The sequence below is a fragment of the Pogona vitticeps genome, chromosome 2 (assembly GCF_051106095.1).
Source record: "Pogona vitticeps strain Pit_001003342236 chromosome 2, PviZW2.1, whole genome shotgun sequence".
NCBI classification, from domain to species: domain Eukaryota; kingdom Metazoa; phylum Chordata; class Lepidosauria; order Squamata; family Agamidae; genus Pogona; species Pogona vitticeps.
The window spans coordinates 59,978,896-60,002,421 of record NC_135784.1 but is presented as its reverse complement, the minus strand read 5'-3'; the positions used below and the strand labels follow the sequence as shown (position 1 = coordinate 60,002,421).

Below are 23,526 nucleotides of genomic sequence, written 5' to 3'. Positions count from 1 at the left end.
ACTTCTTCTTTTATTATACTTTTCGTATTTTATGGTATTTTTGTTTTGCACCTTTATAGATGTTGGGTTTTTTTGTGTGTGATTATGTTATTGTTGTTGTTTAGTTGTTGCAAACTGTCCAGAGTGGCCTTGGCTGCGAGATGGGCAGTACAGAAATCAAATAAATAAATTCTAGTAAACATTGCCGGAAGTGAAATCTGAGATGCACCATCTGGATAGATTCTGCTGCCCTTGTTTTGGAGCTTGCTTTAAACAGAGAAACCTGACCTGCTTATCTGGCTGAGTATTTTGGGATCTGTATTTTTTTTTCTGAACTTCAGCGCTCTAATGCCCAGCCTGATGACTTGTTTGCAGTTGAAAGCTAGCTTATGTTTGTGACTTTTTCATATTGATAAAATTAACACTCACCTTTGTCTTTGGAGACTAGCAGATAATGCTTCCAAACCCTGGAGGGCAACTGCCATTTTGCTCCTAAGAATCATGCTACTAAAAACCCAGAGTTCCACTTGTAAATTGACATTGCTGGGCTAGATGGACTGATGGTCTGACTCAGGTTAAGGCAGCCCCCTAGATTCTTAATTACTTAAGTCTTAGAACTGCAAAGCTGGAAGGGAACTTGTTGATCACCAAATTCAGTCCTTGTCAAAGAGGCACAGTGAAGAATCAAACTCCCAACCTCTGGCTCTGCAGTGAGAAACCTAAACTACTGAGCTATGCAGTTTGAAGCAGTTAACGACACCTTAACCCCTCCCTGATATCCACCTCTAGGAGGCATGAAGGACAACTTTATCATGTTTTTGGAATTCCCTGAGCTGTTTGAGCCTCGGCAAAGGATCATTTTTTCAACATTGGAAGTGGCTTCCAGTCATATCCAGTTTTGAAAAATGCTTCCACTCCCAGGCCTAATAGGTTGGGAAGGATATAATAAAACTAAACCCACGCTCCATAGAAAGTACAAGAATCCTTTAGCAGTGAAGGAAGGAAAAGGCGATTACCATCAGGGAATCATGGAGATCACCTTCTGTCCTGTTGGTGTGTGCACATATGTCCCCAAGTCCTCCATAGGCTGGTGGCTTCAAAAGGCCCCACTGTCTGGACACAAAGGCAGGATATGTTATTGCAAACCAATGTAAATTTATTTAACCAACTACAGTAGTTACACAGCATAACTCTTCTAACAGCTGGGCAGTGTACCCAGAAAGTGGGAGCAATTGTTTCACCCTAACTTGTATCTATAGTTCTCTCCAAAGTCTCAGTCCTGTTCTCCTCTGTCCATGACTGCAAGCTGGGTATGTCAAGTTGTATAGCTAGCACCTGTGTCCAAACAGCAGAGATGCTTAAATTGCTGCTGTGTCTTCCCCCACTATAACTCTACGAGCATCCAAATTATAGTGGAGGTTGGTTGCACTTCTCTGTGCAATGGCATTGCAGGGCCAAATAAAATAAGCTTGCACAGCTTCCTTAGGTCGCTCTGTCTAGGGGCTCTGTGATGCCAGTACCTGAAGCTCTCCTTTGACCTTTTTCACCACCTACTCCATGTTTTTTTCATGGTCAGAGTCTCGTAAGGCTGCCTGTGCCCCCCCCCCGCAGTTCCCTTCCCTGGTGAGGTTGACTCCTGATCACCGTGTACAGGTGTGAAAGTTGGACAGAGAAGAAAACTAACAGGAGGAAAAATGATTTATTTGAAATATGGTGCTGGAGGAGAGCTTTGTGGATACCCCGGACTGCTGGAAAGACAAACAAGTGGTTCATTGATCAAATCAAGTCTAAACTATCTCTGGAGGCAAAAATGATGAAACTGAGGCTATCCTACTTTGGGCATATTATGTAATTGCAAGATTCTCTGAAAAAGACAATTATGCAGGGAAAGGCAACCAGAAGGAAGGAAGCCACAGACTGCAGTTTATAAATGCTGAGCAGGGCAGCTGAGGACAGGACATTCTGGAGATCTCTCATTCATATGTCAGAGGTGACTTGATGGCATGTGTGATAGCCTCCTCTCACGTCACAAAGGAGCTGCCACGTCACACACTCACTTTATTTCACGCTGCCACCAACCATTCCCTCATAAGACACTACAGACAAAAGTATGATTTTAAAAATAAAAACATGTTTATTGATAATAACAAAAGTAATGCTAAATTACTATAATAATTAAAAATAAAAGGCAATCAGTAATAATAAAGTACCCCCACACACTCTCTCTCTCTCTCTCTCTCAGACCTTCACTCTATATATATAGCACAGAACTACACAACATGTTCAAGCCCTAACTCCCTAAGTCGCTATCAGGTCCCTATCAAGTCACTATCTCAAACCCTATCTGACTCACACCTCATTCACTTCCCCTTAAATACCCTAGCTCCACCCTCTTATGTCCCACCTCCCATCACGCCATTGGCAGATGACATGCAGCCACAGGAATGACGGGCAGATGATGTCACCGCTACCGTAACAGCATGTAATATTGTTATGTAGTGTGTCTCATAACACACAGCAGGTAAATAAATAACCCAATTAAGGTAAAGGTTCGTTCTCCTAGTAAATACGATAATATAGTTTAGTCACATACTAATTAAAGGGGGGAGGGGACACGAGTCATAAAAAACCCGAGTCATTTTTCCCCAAGGTACAGCACAAATTTTACAGCACAGTTCAAGGTGACTGACATAATTCTTTGTGCTAGGGAGGATTTTTTTAAAATTCCCGTATTTCACGTCTTTCCTGCTTTTTCTCTTTCGAGATTAGGCTGGACGGCTTTTCTGAGCGGAGAGGGCTTTCCTTTGCCTCCTCCTCCCCCCCCCCCCACATGCCACCATCATCCGCTTTCCCAAGAATTGTGTGTGCTTGCGGACAGTTCACCTGCACATGTCGTTAGAAAAAGGTACACACACACCCTCGCAAAACCACCTCACGCGAGAACCACCGCCTCTACCAGGCTTTTAAAGGCCGCTAAAGCTTCCTTCAGCTTCCTTTTGCCTTTATAGGGTTGGGGGTGGGTGTCGCGAAGGCTATATACGGTTGCTCTTCGGCCCCCGCAGTGTAGACTAAATATTTGACTTCCTGTTGGACTGGAAATAAATCTTTTAGCCTTTAGGGTCGTTTATTATTATTATTATTATTATTATTATTATTATTATTATTATTATTATTATTATTATTATTATTATTGGCTTTGGTTTTGTTACACTCAGCACGGAACTTCTGAACTGAACGCGAGTCGAGCGTTAGTTAACGGAAGCTTCCGAGCCTCACGCGGTGGGCGGTTGCTCTGGGGAGGCTCGCCTTCTCTCTTCAGTCCTGCCAATGCCTGCCTTCCTGCCCTTCCCCCGCCGGGAGGAAGCAGGCAGGTTCCCCCTCACCCTCGTTCCCCGACATTCTCGACAGCTTTCTTCCTCTCCGCTCTTGGGAACCGTCTCCGTGACGGCGAAAGGCTCGGTCTCCTTCATCCCTGTCGCTCCCTTTCTGTCACAGAGGCTGCTCCACAGCAGCTTCTCCGTCTCCCTCCTTCACTTTGACAGGTCGTGGGTACATACGCGCGAGGCAGTTCCTGTTCTCACAACCTGCTGGAATAGTCACTCTAGACCCGCATAAATCCCGACGGGCTGAGGAAGGGTGGGATATCAACGCAACAAACGAATAAACAAATGTAAATCGGTGGACAAAAAGGGGAAAGGAGCGGGCAAACAGGTGACCAAGCAAGGCGGTGACTAACGGGCGAAATTCTATAGCAGAGATCTGTAGGTAGCTTGACAAACCAAATAGGTAAAGCAGGAAGCATTTTAAACTTCAGAGAGTACAAGTTGTCTGTGCACTGGTGGCATTTTCACCTTTTTCCCCCAAGAATCAGCGTGCCTGCAGCATCCGTTTTGCTCCATTCCCCCCCCCCCGTTGTCTTGTTTGAGCCACCTTATGTACTCTCATTCCACCACCCGCATTGTGCATTGCACAGGCTGTAAAGAGACTGTTTTAGCTTTGATGCAGTGCATCTGAAGTCAATCATCTATTACCCTTCACAACCAATTTTTAATATTATCTATTCCTGTTTCTTTCACAGAAACATTGCTCTGTTCTGTCCCATTCTTAGATCTTATATGTCGTTTAGTGACTCTGGCCACCAAATTGAATAGGTGTTGAACAGGGATTTGGAGATTTTGCAGAAATTTTCAGTGTCACTCTCTTGATTATCCCCAAATATCTCTTTGCTATTGAGTTTTTGGGGCAAGAAACTGGGCAATATGCCCACTTCTTTTATGACAAATGGAAAAGAAAATTTTAACAAGGCTTCCTTTCTAAGCTTTTGCTTGATTTGGCTTCTCTTTATTTATCAGTGCGATAATATAATCAGAAGTATGTATAACTATTAAGTGCTAAATGTCTAGTTTCAGATGTGATATCTAGTTTCAGATGTGATATCATTGGCTTCACCTAAGAACCTCTGTGCAGGAGGTATTAAGTTATCCAATTTGATCTTAACAGACAAAAAATAAGTTGCATTATTTCAAAGTGTTATGAATTTGCATAAATTCTTTTTTGACATTTAAAATGATAGGTAGAAAAATTAACACAAATATACAAATTAATTTAGGCTTTTCCTTTTACAAACAGATCTTTTCATTGTATTATGAAAATTAATATGTTTAGTTTTTTATTTCAGATAAATGCTTTATTGATTTGTAGTACAGAGGATTCTCCTACACAAGAGCAAAATCTACTTATATTCAGATCAATTCTGCACTTATTAGTCAACAGCTTTGGGAATGGAAGTAGGCCAAGTAATTATTAGTGCTATTAAAAAGCCCAAAAAAAGAGGTACCAGGAGTAAGAAGAAAAGGTAAGCATTAAATTGTTAAATTAAAATAGGTTTACTTTCTTTTTCCTTGTTTTGGGTTTATTGGAATTTCACATTGAATATATTATGGATACACATTTTTAAGTTGATGTCACATTTCTAAACAAGGGGATTGCTGTGCAAATCTAAATTGAAGCTGTGCTTTCTAACCTGAAAGCTTTTTCTACTTTTTGTAGATGCGTTAAAGTTTCCTTTCAGCACTCTTTCTAAGCCAATTCTTTCTCATTATTTTATATATCCAAGAATTGACCTCTAAAACAGCTTTAGATACCAACATTTAAAGATTGGCCTAGTATGAATATACCTCATATAGTTGAGACATGACTGCTGAATGCATTATTTTATTAGAGCACAGCAATACAAACATTTTAAAAACTGCCTCCTAATAAGTCCTGGAAAGTATCTTGCGCTGGCAGAAGCTGTTTCAACAAAAGAACTGGAAGGGGGCAGTTTCCTTTCCCTGCACAGCCCTAAAACATTTCAGTAAGATTTTATCCGTTTCTTTTCCCCCATCTCCCCACAAAATCTGTGTATTTCCTCTGGAGATCTTTCAAAGGTTTCTGAACTCTCTGGAATTATGGAGATGACAAAAAAAAGGGAAATGCCTCCTCCCAGGTTAGCTAATAAAATTGTTTCATGACCAGAATTATGCAGTTGAATATTGGTCTCTGTAAATAAAGGCAGGCTGTATACCTATTCACATTTACATGGGAGTGTTCCATGAACCTAAATGGGGCTTACTTCTAGGCTTGTATTGAGTTGCATTGTAAGTCTTTTTCTTGAAAACCTTTTTACTTAAGAGAATACTGCTTTATAGATACCTGGCTGGTGAATCTTTAGCATTCCAGATGTTTTAGACTACAAAATCCCATGATGCTTTATCATCAGCAGTACAGGCTGGGAATTTGGGGAGCTGTAATCCAAACATCTGAAGTGCCCAAAGGTACACCACCCTTGTCTCAGGAACTATACAACTGATCTGTAGTATTAGGTTTTTATAACCTTTCAAAGAGGGTGTATGCTTTCTATATAACAGTTGGTAATTTTTTGTCTATATCATTATCTAATCCAGATGTTGTGGACTCCTTTCTTGAGTTCATATCCCATTTTTCTCCAGATTCAAGAATCCTAAAAAGGTTACAAAATAGGATAGTTGGGTTTTAAGGCGTTCACAGCAAACTGCTGCTGCATATCCAAATTAATTGTCAGGGACAGAGAGGGAGGAGGCAATAGAAAATGAGCAAGTGAGAAGTCCCCATTCCTACTGTAAGATTTCTGGAGTAGAACTGACTGTAGATGAACAGAGATTGTAGGTGAACCTGGAAAGGTGAATTCAGAGAGAAAGGAGGGAAAGATCTATGAGATCCAGGTCTGGATATCTTTTGAAGAAATTTGCCCCTTCACCTCTTTTCCTAAACTCCTGCTGTTTTTGGTTGTTGTGAATGGAAATGGGGGGGATAGAGTGACTGATGGATTTCAGTACTGGAGAGGGGACAGGAGGGATAGCATCTAGTATTAAATGGTGGGGGTTGGCGGAAAGATAATGATTAGGTCTCCATAGGGTAGTTGTTTATGTTGTTTACTTACTTATGCCTCCAGCTGTGTAGGATGGGATTGGAACAAAGGTGAGAGGGGGAAATGTGGGGGAAAGAGACATTATTAAGAATGGAGATTTTTAAAATAGTTGGTAGGCAAGTGCTATCACATGGAGAAGTAGTTTCAGATCTCGCACACTTAAGGATTAGGGACAGCTTCTTTCTGGTACACCAAACTAGCAGGCATGCATCATTTCATATTTTCTTCCTTGCTGTTAAATTTTTATATTACTGCTTCCAGTATTCTTTTCCAAAAATTAAGAAGTTGCTGCTTTAAAAATTTCCCATGCTGGCTTACCGTATCAATAAAACAGTCTAAAACATCACAGATAAACCAACCTTAAGCACTGCTGCATACAAATCCACTTGTATACACCATTTGTATCTTTTAAGTCTTGCACAACTGAAATATGTGCAGAAGGATTGTTTGATTCTATAGAAGCTGATTTAAACAGAATATTTCCAAATCATTTTGACAATAATTAAGCAATAACTTAATTTCACTCCCTGCTATCAAATTTTCCTGGCCTATATATACTGTATGTTTTTTTAAAAAAAAGAACTAGGGATAAGGTAAGGAATACAGAAGATAGAGGGGAATATGGGGGGGGGGGAAGGGGAGGAGAAGAACACAAAATATACTATCATCCAATCTGTTCATGTTGTGATATCAAGTCAACTTTCCGCCTTTCTACAATTTGATCATCCTCCAGGTTTCAATTAAGTTGAAACCGGGAGGCTTTCGATTAAGTTTCAAATAAGTTACATCTTAGTTTAAATCTATGTTATTCAAGCACTATCTGATGACTCAAGCCATTTATATAATAAATCCCATCATTCAGTTGCCTTTTGTATTGGACAGTCTTTCAACACTTCTGATAAAATATCCATGCCACTTTCCGTATCTTTATAATGGGTTCCTCTTATTTTGGTACCTCCAATTTCTTCCAGTTCTTAGCATAAAGTATTCTGGCTGCAGTGACTATATATGTAATTAGGTAATTCTTTGTCTTATCTATATTGTCTGGAATACTGCTCAGTAAAAACAGTTCTGGGGTTAGTGGAACATTACAAAGCAGTATTTCTTGTAACAGAATATGTACTGCTATTTAATACTGTTTCACTACTCTACAAGTCCACCACATATGGTAAAAGCTTCCCTCTTCCAACAAACATTTGACACCTCTGTATAAATCTTTGACAATTTTTCCAGTCATATGCCACCTATCAAACATCTTGTATATGTTCTCCTTGAAATGTACCGATTTTTTTTAAGACATAAGACATAAGACATAAGAAATTTATTTGTCATTGCGCTCACAAGTGGGTGCAATGAAATGTGGTGCTCTTCCCCAAGGTAAAACTGGACAACACTACAAAAAAAAGTTTTTTTGTGATCTTTGTGTTATTTTTCCGTATTTGCAAACATTGATCAATATCAATATTATGTCCTATATTTTGTGCCCACCTAATCATACATTCTTTGACCATTTTAATTGCATTTTAACGTCTAGCAAATAATCATACATTTTCTTAATTACTTTATCATTTGAGCCCAGCAGAAGTTTATAAAATATCATTTGTTCTGGATAAAAGCCCTCCTTTTTATCTTTTCTATACCTAGATTCCATACTGTGTGTTTTGATAGGTAAGGGACTCATTGAAATATGAAAAATTATTTTAAAATTTTTTTCAAGAATTTAGGAAACACTGAATTATATATAGTATTAAAAATACAGTTAAATGTATAATACCCAAAACCATTTATTTATTTATTTATTTATTTATTTATTTATTTATTTATTTATTTATTTATTTATTTATTTATTTATTTATCTATCTATCTATCTATCTATCTATTTATTTATTTATTTATTTATTTGATAGATAGATAGATAGATAGATAGATAGATAGATAGATAGATAGATAGATAGATAGATAGATAGATATAGATATAGATATATAGATATATATAGATATATAGATATAGATATAGATATAGATATAGATATAGATATAGATATCCCGCCTATCTGGTCGTATCAGGACCACTCTAGGCGGCTAACAACATTAAAAAACATACAATGAATATGCACATAAAAACAATTTTTTACTTAATACAATGCTTAAAATATTTTAACTATTTTTAAAGCATTAAAAACAAAAAGACACAGTGAAAAGTTGTTTTTTTTTTAAAGGACTAATGCAGCATTTCACAATGAAAGTACTTTAATTGCAGCCTGTTCAGTTGCTGAAAGCTTGTATGAAGAGAAAGAGTTTTAATTTTTGGTGAAAGGACAATAGGGAGGAGGGGAACCTCGTCTACCGTGGTAGATCATTCCAGAGCCTACAAGCAGCCACAGAGAATGTCCTCTCTAGAGTCTTCACAATGTGCCTGTTTGAACGAAGTTCCTGAAGAGATGCAGCCCTTCCAACAACTGGGCCCTGACCTTACAGATCTTTATAGATTATAACTAGATTATAACTGGAACTTTAAATAGAGTCTGGAAACAGTTTGGCAGTCAATTGAGCTTTTCTAATACGTGTATTATATGATTCCTGTAACCAACCTTTATTGGCAATCTGGCTGTAGTGCTTTCAATTAGCTCAAGTTTCTGAACACTTTTATAAGTTGGACACACATGTGACATATTACAACAGTCCAGCTGGCACACAACTAAGACATATGTTATCCTAGTCAGGCTAGTCATCTCAAATAAAGGATGCATCTGATTTAATTCTGTAACACTCTGCTGCTGAAAACTAGGTGTCTGGTCTTGGGAGTGAATACTGGATTTAGCTGCCAGTATAAACTGGCACTCCTCTTGAAAACTTTAGCTTGAGTTTTCCAGAGGAGTGTAACCCAGCGAAGCACAGGTTGACTCCTATTCCCTGATCTGCCTTTTGACTGACAAGAAATAACTTCTGTTTTACCCAGATTAAGCTTCAATTTGTACATCTTCATCCAGTCCATTAATGATATTGAATATCATTAATAGCAGCAGTTACACATAGGAAAGTGATATTATTAAACTTGGGCTGACCCATGTTTACTTAAATGCTAAAAATAAAACAAATTTTTAGGGGAAAAACACTAAGGCAGGAAGACAATCAACTGAGCATGCTCAATGCCTATGGAATATAGACTGCTCAAAGGGAAAAACAATGAAATTCTTGAGAAGTAGAATGGAACAGAGTAGCTGGAAAAGGAGGGTACAGAAAGAGCAATGCAGATATGCATAGGGTAGAGAGAACCATCTCATTGGGTAGGTTAGTTCTTGATTCATACAAGGAAGCTGTTTTTAAGGGTTTATAAGTAAGATCTGCCCATACGGCTCTAAAATTTGATTATAATTTGGGTTGTGCACCAAGACCCACTCTTTCCAGAAATCTAGATGGCCAAAAATGAAAACAGCCCCAAGCACCTCTGAGGATGCAGCAAGCTCTACGTCCAAGGAATGTTGGCTGACAATTTAGTGACAAAAACTGAAGTGGTGTAGGGATGGAATAAAATGTCTAGAATCCTGAACAGAGCTCTCTTTGGTACAGGCCCTCTTGCTGCACTGAACCTATCCAGTGAGACAGGCCTGCTAACATAAACTCCCCTCAGTATTCTGAATGTTTCTGATAAATTCAGCATATTATCAAGGTGACAGTTGCTGTTGGGCTATCATTCTAGAAATGGTTTTGAACTGATACAAAATAATTGCTAAGATCTATTTCTTTCTTTCTTTCTTTCTTTTCGAAGATTAACATTTGAAGATGAAATAAATGTCACAAAATCTGAAGAGGACGTAACATCAAAAAGTTCAGAACAAATGTGAGTATGCATATGTATTACTTACAGAGGTCTGTCTGGAAAGGTTCTAATTTCCCAAGTATATGAACGCCTACGTATGCCTCTTTAGTCCCACATTTTGTATGCTAAATATAGCAAAGCAAAGTAAAGTGTGCTGCTTATATACCGCCCCATAGTGCTTCAATCACTCTCTGGGCAGTTTACAAGTTAATTATGCAGGCTACACATCCCCCCCCAGCAAGCTGAGTGCTTATTTTACCAACCTTGGAAGGGTAGAAGGCTGAGTCAACCTTGAGCCGGCTACCTGGGATTGAACCCCAGGTTGTGAGCACAGTTTTATTGTCTGGAAGCTGCCTAGAGTGGTCGCAATGACCAGATAAGTGGGGTATAAATAAAATAAAATAAGTAAATAAATAACCACTGTGCCACGTGTGTGTGTGTGCGTGTGCGTGCATGTGCGTGTGTGCTTGTTTTGAGAGAGAAAAAATAATCGTTTCCCCCAATGTTTAAAAAGAATTGTATCTTTTGTTACTTATTTGATCATTTAGAGTCTGTTTTGTTTTATTTCTTAAACCTTTTCAAATAAATGTTCTTGAGTCACAGACAAAAACTGTTGAAGAGTTTTGTATTTTGGCTAAAATCCTCTAGCTATGCAGCAGAAGAGCAAGGACTTGCAGAGCAAAATTAGCTTCAAATCTCCCCAGAGAAACCACCCCTTATTGCTCTCATCAGCTGGCATTCTACAGTCTCAGTAACTTACTCTGAAATGTTGGTAAAAGAAAGAATAAAAGATTTCATTGACTCACAGTTGACTAGGTCAAACAACATATTGAAGAAAAATTATTGCTTAAAGCAACAGGCCTGAACAGACTAACAGCCTGCTTCTAGCAGACTCCTGCAGACTACACTTTAACTGCACAAACTGCTAAATGCCAGCAGGCTAAAAGGGAGGAGAAAAGATTCATAAACATAGGGATGTGGTTCTCTTTGAAATCAGAGATAGGGAAGGAACAATTGGTTACTGCAAAATTGATTGACAGTCACCCCAGCCCAGAAAGGTCCCTCCCAGTCAAACCTAATAGAGAAAGCATACAAGGTTGAAATAATTCCGAGAAAAACAAAATAAAAATAAATAAAACTAAAAAAGACAAAAACGGTATGGCATCTTAAAGACTAAGTGCTATATTTTAATGTAAGCTCTCGTGGGCAAGTCTGCTTTTTCAGACCTTGAGTCACTGGTTAGATATGTATTGAGAAAACAATACAAGAGCATTTCAGGGTGAAACTAAACATTAATGTTTAACTTATATTTAGAACTGATGTCCTCTTACTAGATAAAAGACACCTATCCATCATAGTTCATGCTTTCTATCACCTTCATATCTCTCTTTTCTACACAATCTATTTCCCAATTGGTCTTTGGAATGTGGACAAAACAATGTAGAAATCTAATTGCTGGAGCACATATCCTTGGGGAAACTGTAGTGAGAAAAATGGGCTTATCCAAGACTATATTCCTCTAATCCAGTTTGATCCTTAGATGTATGGGAGTCATGATAAGTATTTCCATAAAATATCTTATTTCAATTTTTTTATTTTTTTAAAAAAACTATTATTAATTTTTCCTGAATTGTGAAATTATCTTTCTTATTGCAGAATTACAGCAAAAAGCACCAACTTTCTAGCATTTGGCTTTATCCTCATTAAAAGCTTCTCTCAGAAGGGTTCAGATATAGTTGGAGGTAAGAGGAAGTAAATTCTGCACGATTAAGAATGAAATACCTGTAGGAAAAGCATTGCTTTGATCAGTATTTTGTTGTTGTTATTGTTGTTTTGACATCTAATCCACCCCAAAGTGCTAGAGCACTCTCTGGGCAATTTACTATATAATTATGCAAACAGCAACTTAACTCCCAATGATCTGAGTACTTTGTCTCTTGCAAAGTCAGTTTTAATTTATCCCCATCCCCCATCTACTCTGGGTGTGGGGAATACATAAGAAAGCATGGAAGTGATGTTGGCGGCTGCACAGAGAAGGGGATGTAGTTGAAAATTGTGTCTCTTCTTTTCTTGTAAGAAGTGTGACCATAATAGAACTCCACTCAAGGGTCTAGTATATATAATTTCTGTTTGATTTCCTTTTGTATCTCAGAGTACTTTGTAGGTGCACAAGTACACAACCCAGGTTTTATTTTATTCTACCTAGATTCATGGCCAAAAATAATTTTTCTTCACAATGTCTTTTAGCAACCTATAACAGCTGGAGTAAAAGACTGGTTTTGGCAGATGGCAAAGGATTTTTCAGCTTGGATTTGCGTTCTTCTAATTGTAATGGTGAGGTGGCTATAGGGTATCACTTAGTTTTATTTCACACATTGCAATTGTTTAAATTTATACCTTTTGTGGAAAATTTAAAAAAGAGAAGGTTATACTGTATCCATCCTAAATTTTACACTCCAACAAAATTTAAATCCTTCAGTTCTCTAGTAAGACGGTGATTACCTGTATTATTTTTCTGTTCATGGTACGGTTTTCTCTTTCATTATTTTTTCATTGTCTATAACCTGCTTTTGTAACGGTATAGTAAATTGTTTTCAGCTGGTTAATAGTGAAATTTCCACCTGTTTTCAAAGTTCCTGAAAAGAATTGAAAGCATTGACCAGAATTCTCCCACCTAGATCTACCCGTGTCACTCGCGCGAGCCAGGAGATAAGGCTGAGGAGCCTAACGCCGAGAGAGGCCCGAAAGGAAAAGACCAGAATCCGGGCCTTCTCGGCGGTGGCTCCTCGCCTTTGGAACAACTTGCCCCCTGAGATTCGCGCGGCTCCCTTGCTGGGCATTTTTAAGAAACAACTAAAAACATTGATGTATAGGCGGGCCTTCCCAACAGAAAACCCTTGACGATCTTTTTTCTTATTCTGTTCTTTATTTTTTAATTTACGTTTCTGCTGTAAAGTTTTAAAATTACATTATTGTTTTTACTGTAAGCTGCCTAGAGTGGTCTAATATGATCAGATAGGCGGGATAGAAATTAAATAAATAAATAAATAAAATAAATATTGTGCAAGTAGTTTTGCAGTTTTCAGGCTGTCTGTTGCACATCTGGGCAACAACTGAGTGCCTTATTTGATTATGTCTGAGTGTACAACAGAAAGACAGTTATACAATTCTAGAGTTATACTGTAAGAACCCAGCTGGATTCTGACCATCATATTAAGCACTGATGGCTAGATTCTATTATTTACATATGCTGACATGAAATCAAACTGTGTCAACCACAATGGTAAATTGCTACAGCAATTTATGATATCTGATTTACTCCAGTGTTTTGACCAATATTTTCTTTCAAAAATGAGCTAGACAAATATATTCAAATTTGACTTCTCCCTCATTTTGTTAATACATACCCTGTTTTCCCAAAACAAGACCTAACCTGAAAATAAGCCCTAGTATGATTTTTTTTCAGGATGCTCGTAATATAAGCCCTACCCCAAAAATAAACCCAAGTGAAACCCCGCCCTCCACCATTGTGCAGCAACCAGAAGAAGATGACATGACTGTATTTGAATAAATGTAGATTGTTGTGCATGAAAAAAAATAAAATAAAACATCCCCTGAAAAGAAGCCCTAATGTGTTTTTGGAGCAAAAATTAATATAAGACCCTTTGTTATTTTCAGGGAAACACAGTACAGTATCTATCAACTCATAATCTCCTAAAAAGAGAGATGTATAATTTTTAAAGCATTTGTGTTTGACATCTTTGTTTTATACTCTCCTGAAATCTTGTTTATACAATCCCAATCCTGTGCTGGGTTGTTTAGCTTTTTCTGTCAAACATAGCATTCCTTTGGAGATAATTTTTCAAGGACTGCACATTGGTGGTGGCATCAAAGCTAGCAATGGGCAAGACCAGAGTGTAATGTGGACAAGACACTTTTCCCTTTAACCCCTTTTGCCATAATTTCTATCTCAGCTGCCTTGTTCTCTCCATCTTTGTTCCTGTCCATCATTCTGCTTACAAAGGTCAGATTGCTCGTAAATTGCTTGCTTCCAGCAGGTTTTAAAAATTAAGGATAGTGCTCCATGAATTTGTCCTTATTGATTTATAAATTATCATTTAAATGATATTAATTACTATCAATTTGATGTGAGTATGCTCGTGAAGAGGGGGAAGATTAAATGAATCCCTAAACTGCAACCAAGAGTATCAGAGGAAGTGACTGAAGAATTCTCATAACCACTGTCTATTATCTTATTGAAATGATGGAGAATGGGTGAAGTGCCAAATGATTAGAGGAGGTCTAATATTGTACCTATTTTCAAAAAAGGGAAGAAAGAAGGAACCTGGAAACTATGAACCAGTCAGCCTGACGTCAGTCCCACGGAAAATTCTGGAGCAGATTAGAAAACTATTACTCTGCAAGCACCTTGAAAACAATGCAGTAATAACTAGAAACCAACCCAAATTTGTCTAGAACAAATCCTGCCAGACTAATCTTATCTTGTTTTTTGATTGGGCAATTTCCCTGGTAGATGGTGGGAAGTCTGTATACATAATATACAGTATCTTAACTTCAGCAAAGCTTTTGACAATTTCCCCCATGATGTTCTGATTAGCAAGCTAACTAGATGTGGGCTGGATAGAACAACTATCATGTGGATCCACAATTGTTTATACAGTTGTAATCAGTGTGTGTTTATCAATGGCTCCTTCTCAAATGCAAAGGAGGTAACAAGTGGAGTACTGGAAGGCTTAGTTCTGGGTTCAGTGCTCTTCAACATTTTTATTAATGACTTGGATGAGAGGATGCTGGAAATGAATACCGGATTTGTGGATGGTACAAAATTGGATGGAGCAGCTAATAACCTGGAAGACAGAAAGAAAAAAAAGATATTGATAAGCTCGAGAATTGGATTGAAAACAACAAAATGGATTTTAATAAAGATAAGCCCACAGTTCTATACATAGGGGTGGGGTTGGGGGAACAAAACACACAGCTACAAGATGGGAGATACTTGGCTCAGTAATTCTAAAGTGAGAAGGATCTTGGAATTGTCATAGATCACAAGTTGAATTTCAGCCAACAGAGCAAAGTGGCTGCAAAAAAAGGTGAATGCTATTTTAGACTGCACTAATAGAAGTATACTCTCCAAATCCTCTGAAATATTAGTTCCCCTCTATTCAGCACTAGTTAGGCCTCAGTTCTAGACATCGCACTTTAAGAAGGATGCTGACAAGCTGGAACAAGTTCAGAGGTGTGCAACAAGGATGATCAGGAGACTAAGCCCTGTGAGGAAAGACTGTAAGAATTGGCATGTTTAGCGTTGAGAAAAGAAGACTGAGACCACATTGCAAATTCTCATACAGAGGAGGAGCAGGATCTGTTGTTCATCATCTCAGAATGCAGGACATGCAATGATAGGCTCAAATTTCAGGAAACCAGATTTCAGTTGAATATCAGGAAAAGTGTCATGACTGTTAAGAGTATTACAAGAATGGAACCAATTTCCTCAGGAGGTGGTGAACACTCCAATACTGGAGGCATTCAAGAAAAAAAAGTCATCTGTCAGATATAATTTAATTTGAATTCCTGCATTAAGCAGGGGTTTGGATTTGATGGTCTTATAGACCCCTTCCAACTCCGTTCTATGATTATATGAAATTGTAATTGTATTGGACACCTTCTCTACTATCTATAGGCATTCAGGAATTCCTTTGCATGAGCAGGATGATGAAAGATGAACTAATCACTATTTCCTTTTCTTTGCCAGTCTCTTTGGTAGAATGTTTTTCCCCATGACTAACCTGACTAGAAGTCTGTGGACTGCATTTCTGTGTTAGCAATGGTATGGAAAATTTTCATTCTTCCACAGCCAGCAGAAAAGTGCTAGTTAAGTAAAAATACAGTAGTTCAGACTAGCAGGTTTTGTGGTTTTGGTTGCAAAATTGGATTACATGACCAAGTTCTTCTTTGTGCTTGTCATTTTAGTTAGAAGAGAGCTAACTTTTGAAAAGTATCAGTTCAGCATGGCAAGAATCATCATTTATGCCGAAAAATTCAATGTGTATTTTGTTCTACAAAAAGATTATGTTATAAAGGTAAAGTTATGTAACGCTGTCATTGCTATGCTTTTCCCCTGACAAAAGAGCCAATCTGCAATTTCTACTGGTAGAAAAAAAGTAAATTTTAGACCTTCTAGGATATTTGAATGCAAGCAGATATGAGCAACATAGGTCTGTGAGACTGACTATATGTTATATTTACAGATGTGTAATTAAACCCAGCATGGCATAGAGGAGAGAGTGATAGACATGGACACAGGAGATCTGGGTTCACGTTTGGGCATGGAAACTTACCAGGGTTGTGGATCTAGTGAAACTACTCCTGAAATATCTCACTTATCTTAAAAGCCCTATTAGGTTGCTAGAAGTCAGTTCTAACTTGATGGCACATAGCAAACATAACACAGGGAGGGCGATTTACAGAGGCTAAAGGACTGCACAATCCAGGATCTCTGAGGACTGGTCCTGGGACCCCCTCCAATTTTTTCTTTGTTTCATTGGTTTTAATTCTATATTGTATTTAGCTTGCATTTTAATTGTTGTGAGCCAACTTGAGTCCTTTTATGGGAGAACAGCAGCACAGAGATGAAATAAAATATATACATGCATTATTAAAAAGATCCCCTTGCACCCTGTGGTGGCTTGTACACACACATATGCGCACAAACATGTGTTGAGTGATACCACTCAAAACATGCCAAAATTTCCCTTTAACTCTCTCAGAGGGCAGATGGTTGTTAATGGGCAATGAGGAAGAGCTGGGCGCTTTAGAGTTTCAGGGGTTCTGAGATGCAGTCTTACAGGCTGCACATCTTTGAACTAAACTGAAACATCAGCATTTGAAATATGGAACATCTTTATCTTTACAGAATTTTGTCAGAACAGTAAAAGAAAAATGTGGCCTTTGCTAAAATGTTACTTTTGCCTTTAGACAGAAGAAGGCTCCATATTTGAGTCAGAAATGTCCAGTAGTGGAATCACATATTTATAGAGGCAAATGGCATTATAATGTGGTTGGAATAAAAGTAACTATGCAATCCACTAGTGCAACATCAGATTTTGATGGCAGTATCTCAGTGAGGATCAGAAATTTAGATATATCAGCTCTACATTATTTGAGGATGCAATCTTGCTTTTGGAAGTTGTATCTTTGATCCTTTCTTAGACAGCACAACATACTTAAATACATGGTCAAAATCCTCTAGCTATTGATGGTTTTATTTCCCCAAAGATGTTTAATGCATTTTGTTAATATCAGTGTTTGTTTTGTTGAGGTTCATAACAAAGACTATACTGAGATTTGTTCGGTAGAAAATGCAGGTTCAGGACGGTTAACATTTATATCATTCAACCCCATGAGAGATGAACTTATCAGTGGAGGAATCAATGGAGTAAAGGTACATGCGAGTTTATAGTTGCTCAGGTTTTCTTTCCTGTATATAAATTTTGTTTATAATTTTGAAGAGATGGATAATATTATTAGGTCTAGGGACTTGTCGGGAAAGTCTAGATATGTGAAATTATGGGCTGAGGAATCTGGGTGCTATCCTTTCTTCCATATACTTTTGCTGTAACTGGTATTTGGAACTGTTCATAATTCCCTCTACCTTGACTAAGGTCCCTGTCCCAGCTGAAGAAAAACAGCCCCAAAGCATGATACTGCCACCACCATTCTTCACTGTGGGTATAGTGTTCTTCTGGTGATGTGCAGTGTTGTTTTTACACCACACATATCTTTTGGAATTAGGGGCGAAAAGTTGAACCTTGGTTTCATCAGACCATAACACTTTTCCCACATACTTTTGGGAGACTTTAGATGTGTTTTTGCAAAATTTAGCCAGGCTTGGATGTTTTTCTTCATACGAAAAGGCTTCCATCTTGCCACTGTACCCCACAGCCCAGACATATGAAGAACACGGGGGTTGTTGTCACATGTACCACACAGCCAGTACTTGCCGGTATTCCTGCAATTCCTTTAATGTTGCTATAGGCCACTTGGCAGCCTCCCTGACCAATTTTCTTCTAGTCTTTTCATCAATTTTGCAGGGACGTCCAGTTCTTGGTAATGTCACTGTTGTGCCATATTTTCTCCACTTGATGATGGCTGTCTTCACTGTGTTCCATGGTGTATCTAATGCCTTGGAAATTATTTTGTACCCTTCTCCTGGCTGATCCTTTTAACAATAAGATCCCTTTGATGCTTTGGAAGCCCTCTGTGGACCATGGCTGGATGTGACTAAGAAAATGGCTGGATGTGACTAAGAAAATGTCAAGAAAGACCTACTAGCACAGCTGATCTTTATTTGGGATTTCTCAGAGGCACTTTAACTAATGGCAGGGGTGTACTGACTCCTACTTAACATGACTTTGAATGTTATTGTTTACTGCTGAACACGGCTACATCCCCAGTTGCAATACAGGCTGGAGGAGAGCCCTCCAAATACAGTGGATACAAAAAGCTTACACACTCCTGTTAAAATGTCAAGTATCTGTGATGTAAAGAAATGAGACAAAGATAAATTAGACAAAGATGGTACAAGAGGGTGTGCACAGAGATGCAACCATATTATTTCCGTTTTTTTATTCTTACTTCCCTCCACCTAAAAGATTTCAGTTTGTTGCTCAGCTGAGTTGTACACTTAATAGGTCTCATTAAAGTTGGAAAAAGTTCTGAAATGATTTATCTTTGTCTCATTTCTTTACATAACAGACACTTGACATTTTAACAGGGGTGTGTAAGCTTTTTGTATCCACTGTATTTGGAGGGCTCTCCTCCAGCCTGTATTGCAACAGTTTCAAGGGAGAATTTTATGTTGTGCTCTTACTTTCGGACAAGAAATCTGATACTGTATAACTAAAGCAGTGGTGAAGTTTTGTGTGGCAGTAATGAAGTGTCATTGTTCCCTCCTTGCACCAATTAAAGCAATCCCAGATGTTTAGTAATAGTGTGTATTGGCCAATTTATAATTTATGTGTCACACTGCTTAGGATGATGAAACTGGAGATGGTACAAAGTTTACTGAATTGATTTACTGATCTCCTCAGTCCTGTGAAACTATGGAGATTCTAAGAAATTTAGTCACATTGCAATAGGTTCTATATTTTTTTAGTTGCATTTTCGTGTTATACTAATATTTGAATACATCTGCTGGTAAGTGGAATAAAGATCAATCAATCAATCTTTAAAAAGGACTTATATCCTTGAAAGACAATATTTAAAGCTAAAAACAATGAGTATATAACAGTGGTTTACATCATTAAAAGACAATATTTAAAGCTAAGAACAGTGAGCATAAAGAGACAGCTTACAACATTAAAAGACAATATTAAAGTTAAAACAATAAGTATGTAAATAGGTAAAGGTAAAGGTTCCCCTTGACAATTTTTGTCCAGTCGTGTCCGACCCTAGGGGGCAGCGCTCATCCCGCTCTTCAAGCCATAGAGCCAGTGTTTGTCTGAAGACAATCTTTCCGTGGTCACATGGCCAGTGTGATTTAGACACGGAACGCTGTTTACCTTCCCACTGAGATGGTACCTATTTATCTACTCACATTTGCATGCTTTCGAACCGCTAGGTTGGCGGGAGCTGGGACAAGCGACAGGCACTCACTCTGTCGCGTGGATTCGATCTTACAACTGCTTGGTCTTCTGACCCTGCAGCACAGGCTTCTGCGGTTTAGCCCACAGCGCCACCACGTCCCACCAAGTATGTAAATACTGTACTAAAAAGGAGCAAACAAATACCACTCTGAGAGATGGTAAATACAAGTAGAACTAAAGACCCAGTCAGAGCATTAATACATAACAATCCATCCAAAGGTTACTCATGTAGCCAGCCATGTGGACAGTCACTCATGTAGGCAGTCACTAAGAGAAAGCCTGCCTAAAGAGAAAGATCTTTGCCAGCTTTCATAAGGACAGGAAAGAAGGGGCCAGTCTGGCCTCCCGTGGGAAGGAGTTCCAAAGTCTGGGAGTGACAATAGAGAAGGCTCTGTCCTGTGTCCCCATTAGACACATCTGTGAAAGTAGTGGGACTGAGAGAAAGGCTTCACCTGAGCCGGCTCATAGCAGTCTTTGAGATAGCTTGGATCCAGGTCATTTAAGGTCGTATAGGTTAAAACCAGCACTTTGCATTGTGCCCAGAAACTGATTGGCAGCCAGTAGAGCTACTGTAGCAGGGGGGTTATTGTGATCCCTTTAACCAGCCCCGATCAGCAATCTGGCTGCTGCATTTTGGACCCACTGAAACTTCCTGACACTTTCCATTGGCAGCCCCACATAAAGTGAGTTACAGTAATCCAATTGGGAAGTAACTAGGGTGTGTGTGACAGTGGCCAGATAAGATCTCTCTAGAAACAGACATAACTGGAGTATTAATTTTAATTGTGCAAATGCACTCCTAGCCACTGACAAGATCTGGCCATCCAGGTTCAGAGATGAATCCAGGAGTACCCCCAAGCTATCAACCTGTTTTCATTGGGGAGTGTAACCCCACCCAGTACATCCCTATTCCTTGATCTGCCTTTCACTTAAGGCTTCCCCCTTGACATTTTAGTCCAGTCGTGTCCGACTCTAGGCGGCAGTGCTTATCCCATTTTTCAAGCCATAGAGCCAGCACTTGTCCGAAGACAGTTTCCGTTGCCATGTGGCCAACATGACTAGGGAATGCTGTTTTACCTTCCCACCGAGGTGGTATCTATTTATCTACTCGCATTTGCATGCTTTCAAACTGCTAGGTTGGTGAGGAGCTGGGACAAGCGACGGGAGCTCACTCCGTCGCGTGGATTTGATCTTATGACTGCTGGTCTTCTGACCCTGCAGCACAGGCTTCTGCGGTTTAGCCCACAGTGCCACCACATCCCACACTTAACCACAAGCACCTCTGTCTTGTCTGGATTAAGTTTCAGTTTATTCACCTTCATCCAATATTACTGATGGCCACCGGTTTAGAGCCGAAACAGCTTCCTCGGATTTAGGTGGCAAGGAGAGGTAGAGTTGGGTGTCATTGGCACACTGGTAACACTGAACCCCAAAACACCAGACAGTGTCTCCCCGTGGTTTCATGTAGATGTTAAATAACATAGATGTTAAATAAGAAACATAATACGAACACAATGATTTGTTTTGTCTTTTTAATTCATTGACAACTTCTAGTGTAGCAGCAATTAAAAATTTATAAATATTTTGAAATTTAAAAGGATTTTCATACTTATAGTTCAGTTCTTTGTTACTTGGAAGGAAATCCAAATGTGTCCCAGGTTATTGTGCATAGGACTGTAGGCTTGAACTTCTGGATTGCTAACTTATAAAAACATACACATTTTACAACTTTGCATATAAACCTTTTTCTTTTAGACTTGGAAGTTTAAAGAAAAGAAGATTCCAACTCATGCTAATCCTGTTCCAATGTACAATTACAGCCTTTTCCCCAGGTACTAGAATTAATTGTTCAATCGGAACATATATGTGTACACATTATTATCTTGATATCCTTTTAATATAATTTGTCACTTTTAAAAACATGTGCAAGAATATAAGGGGTTATAATTATAACAAAGTTGGGCCTATTATTTTGAATTTATAATAGCAATTTGGGATAGGATGTCCATAATTCCAGGACTGCTAGTCCCAGAAGCCATCTAGAATTCCCAAGGCAGACTTCTGGGACTGGGAGAAGAAGAAAAAAGGAAGGCAAAAGAGAGGTCTTCCTACTACCATTATCTGCTTCACTTCACATGCTGGCAGGCAGAAGGATCCACCTCCCCAGTCACACTGCTTGCTAGGAGTTCCTCACTGCTCCATGGGAGGATAGTTTATTGACAGACTACCCCTGTAGACTCTAATGTGTTGTGGTGAAACTACCCTTCCATAGAGCAATGAGATGACTCCCAGCAAACAGTGCAACTGAGATGATGTTCCTTTCTGCTTCCCAGCCAAAGCACATATGCAGAGATGGGCATGAAGCTCAGTTCGAAGGTTCATGCCAGTTCATACATGTGGCACCACAGGAGCTGCGATTTCCCCCACCTCCTTGTCCAATGATCCACTCACCAGTTAGAGCACACTCTTCCTCCTCTTCCTCTTCGGCTGTTTAACCAGTCTCCAGCAGGAAGACAGGATTCACTGCCCCGCTTCCTTTTAAAAAAATGTTTACTTAACTGACACAGCTTAATTCTAATACCATGCTAGGTTGATATATCGCTGTTTTGACATACCACTAACTTTACTTAACAACAAGAAAGGAAAGTCACTGAATGATGGCTGTGAGAAAAGACAGGGAAGGACGCTATATTGACTCCATAGGCTCTGCCTCCTCAAGGCAGGACAGCCCCAGTAGAGGCTCACCTGAGGAAAAATGTGGGAAAGGGGGAGTTTACTTGCCTTCCGTCTCTCCAACCTTCATCCCAATGTTTTCCTCTTGCACCACTGCTGTCTTCAGCTGCTGTTGTTGGTGCCTCCTTACTTGCAAATAAACTGGCCAAACTTACACATGAGTAACTTGGGTAAACTTACATGTGAGTAAACCAGGTAAATATTTCTCATGAGTAAACCAGTAATCCAAAAACCTGTGTGGACTCTTCTCATAGGAGAATAAGCATCTCCAGTGTGAACAAAAGGATTGCTCAAGTGAGAGATAGAATACATTGCACTGAAGATAAGAACCTTTTAAGCACAAACCAAACTGCTCCAAATTCCCCTGTTTGGACAAGCCCTTTTAAGAGTCATTTCCCATTCACTGTGTAGTCATGGCTGATAGTGAGTGAGGGTTTTCACATGCCACTCAATGGGAGGGGAAGCAAGGTTGCCTCTTATTTTATATATGAAATAGATAGGTGGTGTCCTCCTCCTTTTTTCAAAAAAAATATTAATAAACATAAAATACAATGATGCAATGTAAAATATATGATGGTGAAAAAAGATGATTTAAATCATGCCAGTTTAAAAATATAGGATGAATATCCAAATAATAAGTTGCTCAATATAGAAATATATAAAAGAATATACAAAAGATAAATTTTAAAAGATGCTATTTGTATCAAAACAAGAGTTTAACATAAGGAAAGTTAATGAAGCCTAACATTTCACTGAAGTGTCTAGAAGAAGTGTGGAAAATATGTCACTATGGTCATTTAAAAAATTGATTCAGAAGGATGATACAGAAAGAAATGAGTCATGAGCATGAATATTTCTTGAACATTTAATTTGTTGTGTTA

At 38.7% G+C, this 23,526-nt stretch overlaps 1 protein-coding gene and 2 long non-coding RNA genes across 3 annotated transcripts in view; 2 read left to right on the top strand and 1 right to left on the bottom strand.

Annotated features, from left to right (window-relative positions):
• Positions 1–3,351: 3,351 nt before the first annotated feature.
• LOC144586678 (uncharacterized) lies at positions 3,352–12,163 on the top strand. The gene is made up of 4 exons (XR_013541633.1): positions 3,352–3,690; positions 4,658–4,834; positions 10,197–10,268; positions 11,904–12,163. It is a non-coding gene; the product is annotated as an uncharacterized LOC144586678 (long non-coding RNA).
• A 1,209-nt stretch (positions 12,164–13,372) lies between these two features.
• LOC140704352 (uncharacterized) lies at positions 13,373–20,030 on the bottom strand. The gene is made up of 2 exons (XR_013541634.1): positions 19,864–20,030; positions 13,373–15,115 (listed from the first exon to the last, which is right to left on the bottom strand). It is a non-coding gene; the product is annotated as an uncharacterized LOC140704352 (long non-coding RNA).
• A 29-nt stretch (positions 20,031–20,059) lies between these two features.
• The window catches only part of LOC110091165 (uncharacterized), a 103,448-nt gene continuing 99,981 nt past the window's right edge, over positions 20,060–23,526 (top strand). The window contains exon 1 of the mRNA XM_072989524.2: positions 20,060–21,744. Within this exon, the coding sequence (XP_072845625.2) occupies positions 21,719–21,744 (26 nt within the window). The 5' untranslated portion in view covers positions 20,060–21,718. The remainder of the gene's footprint in view (positions 21,745–23,526) is intronic.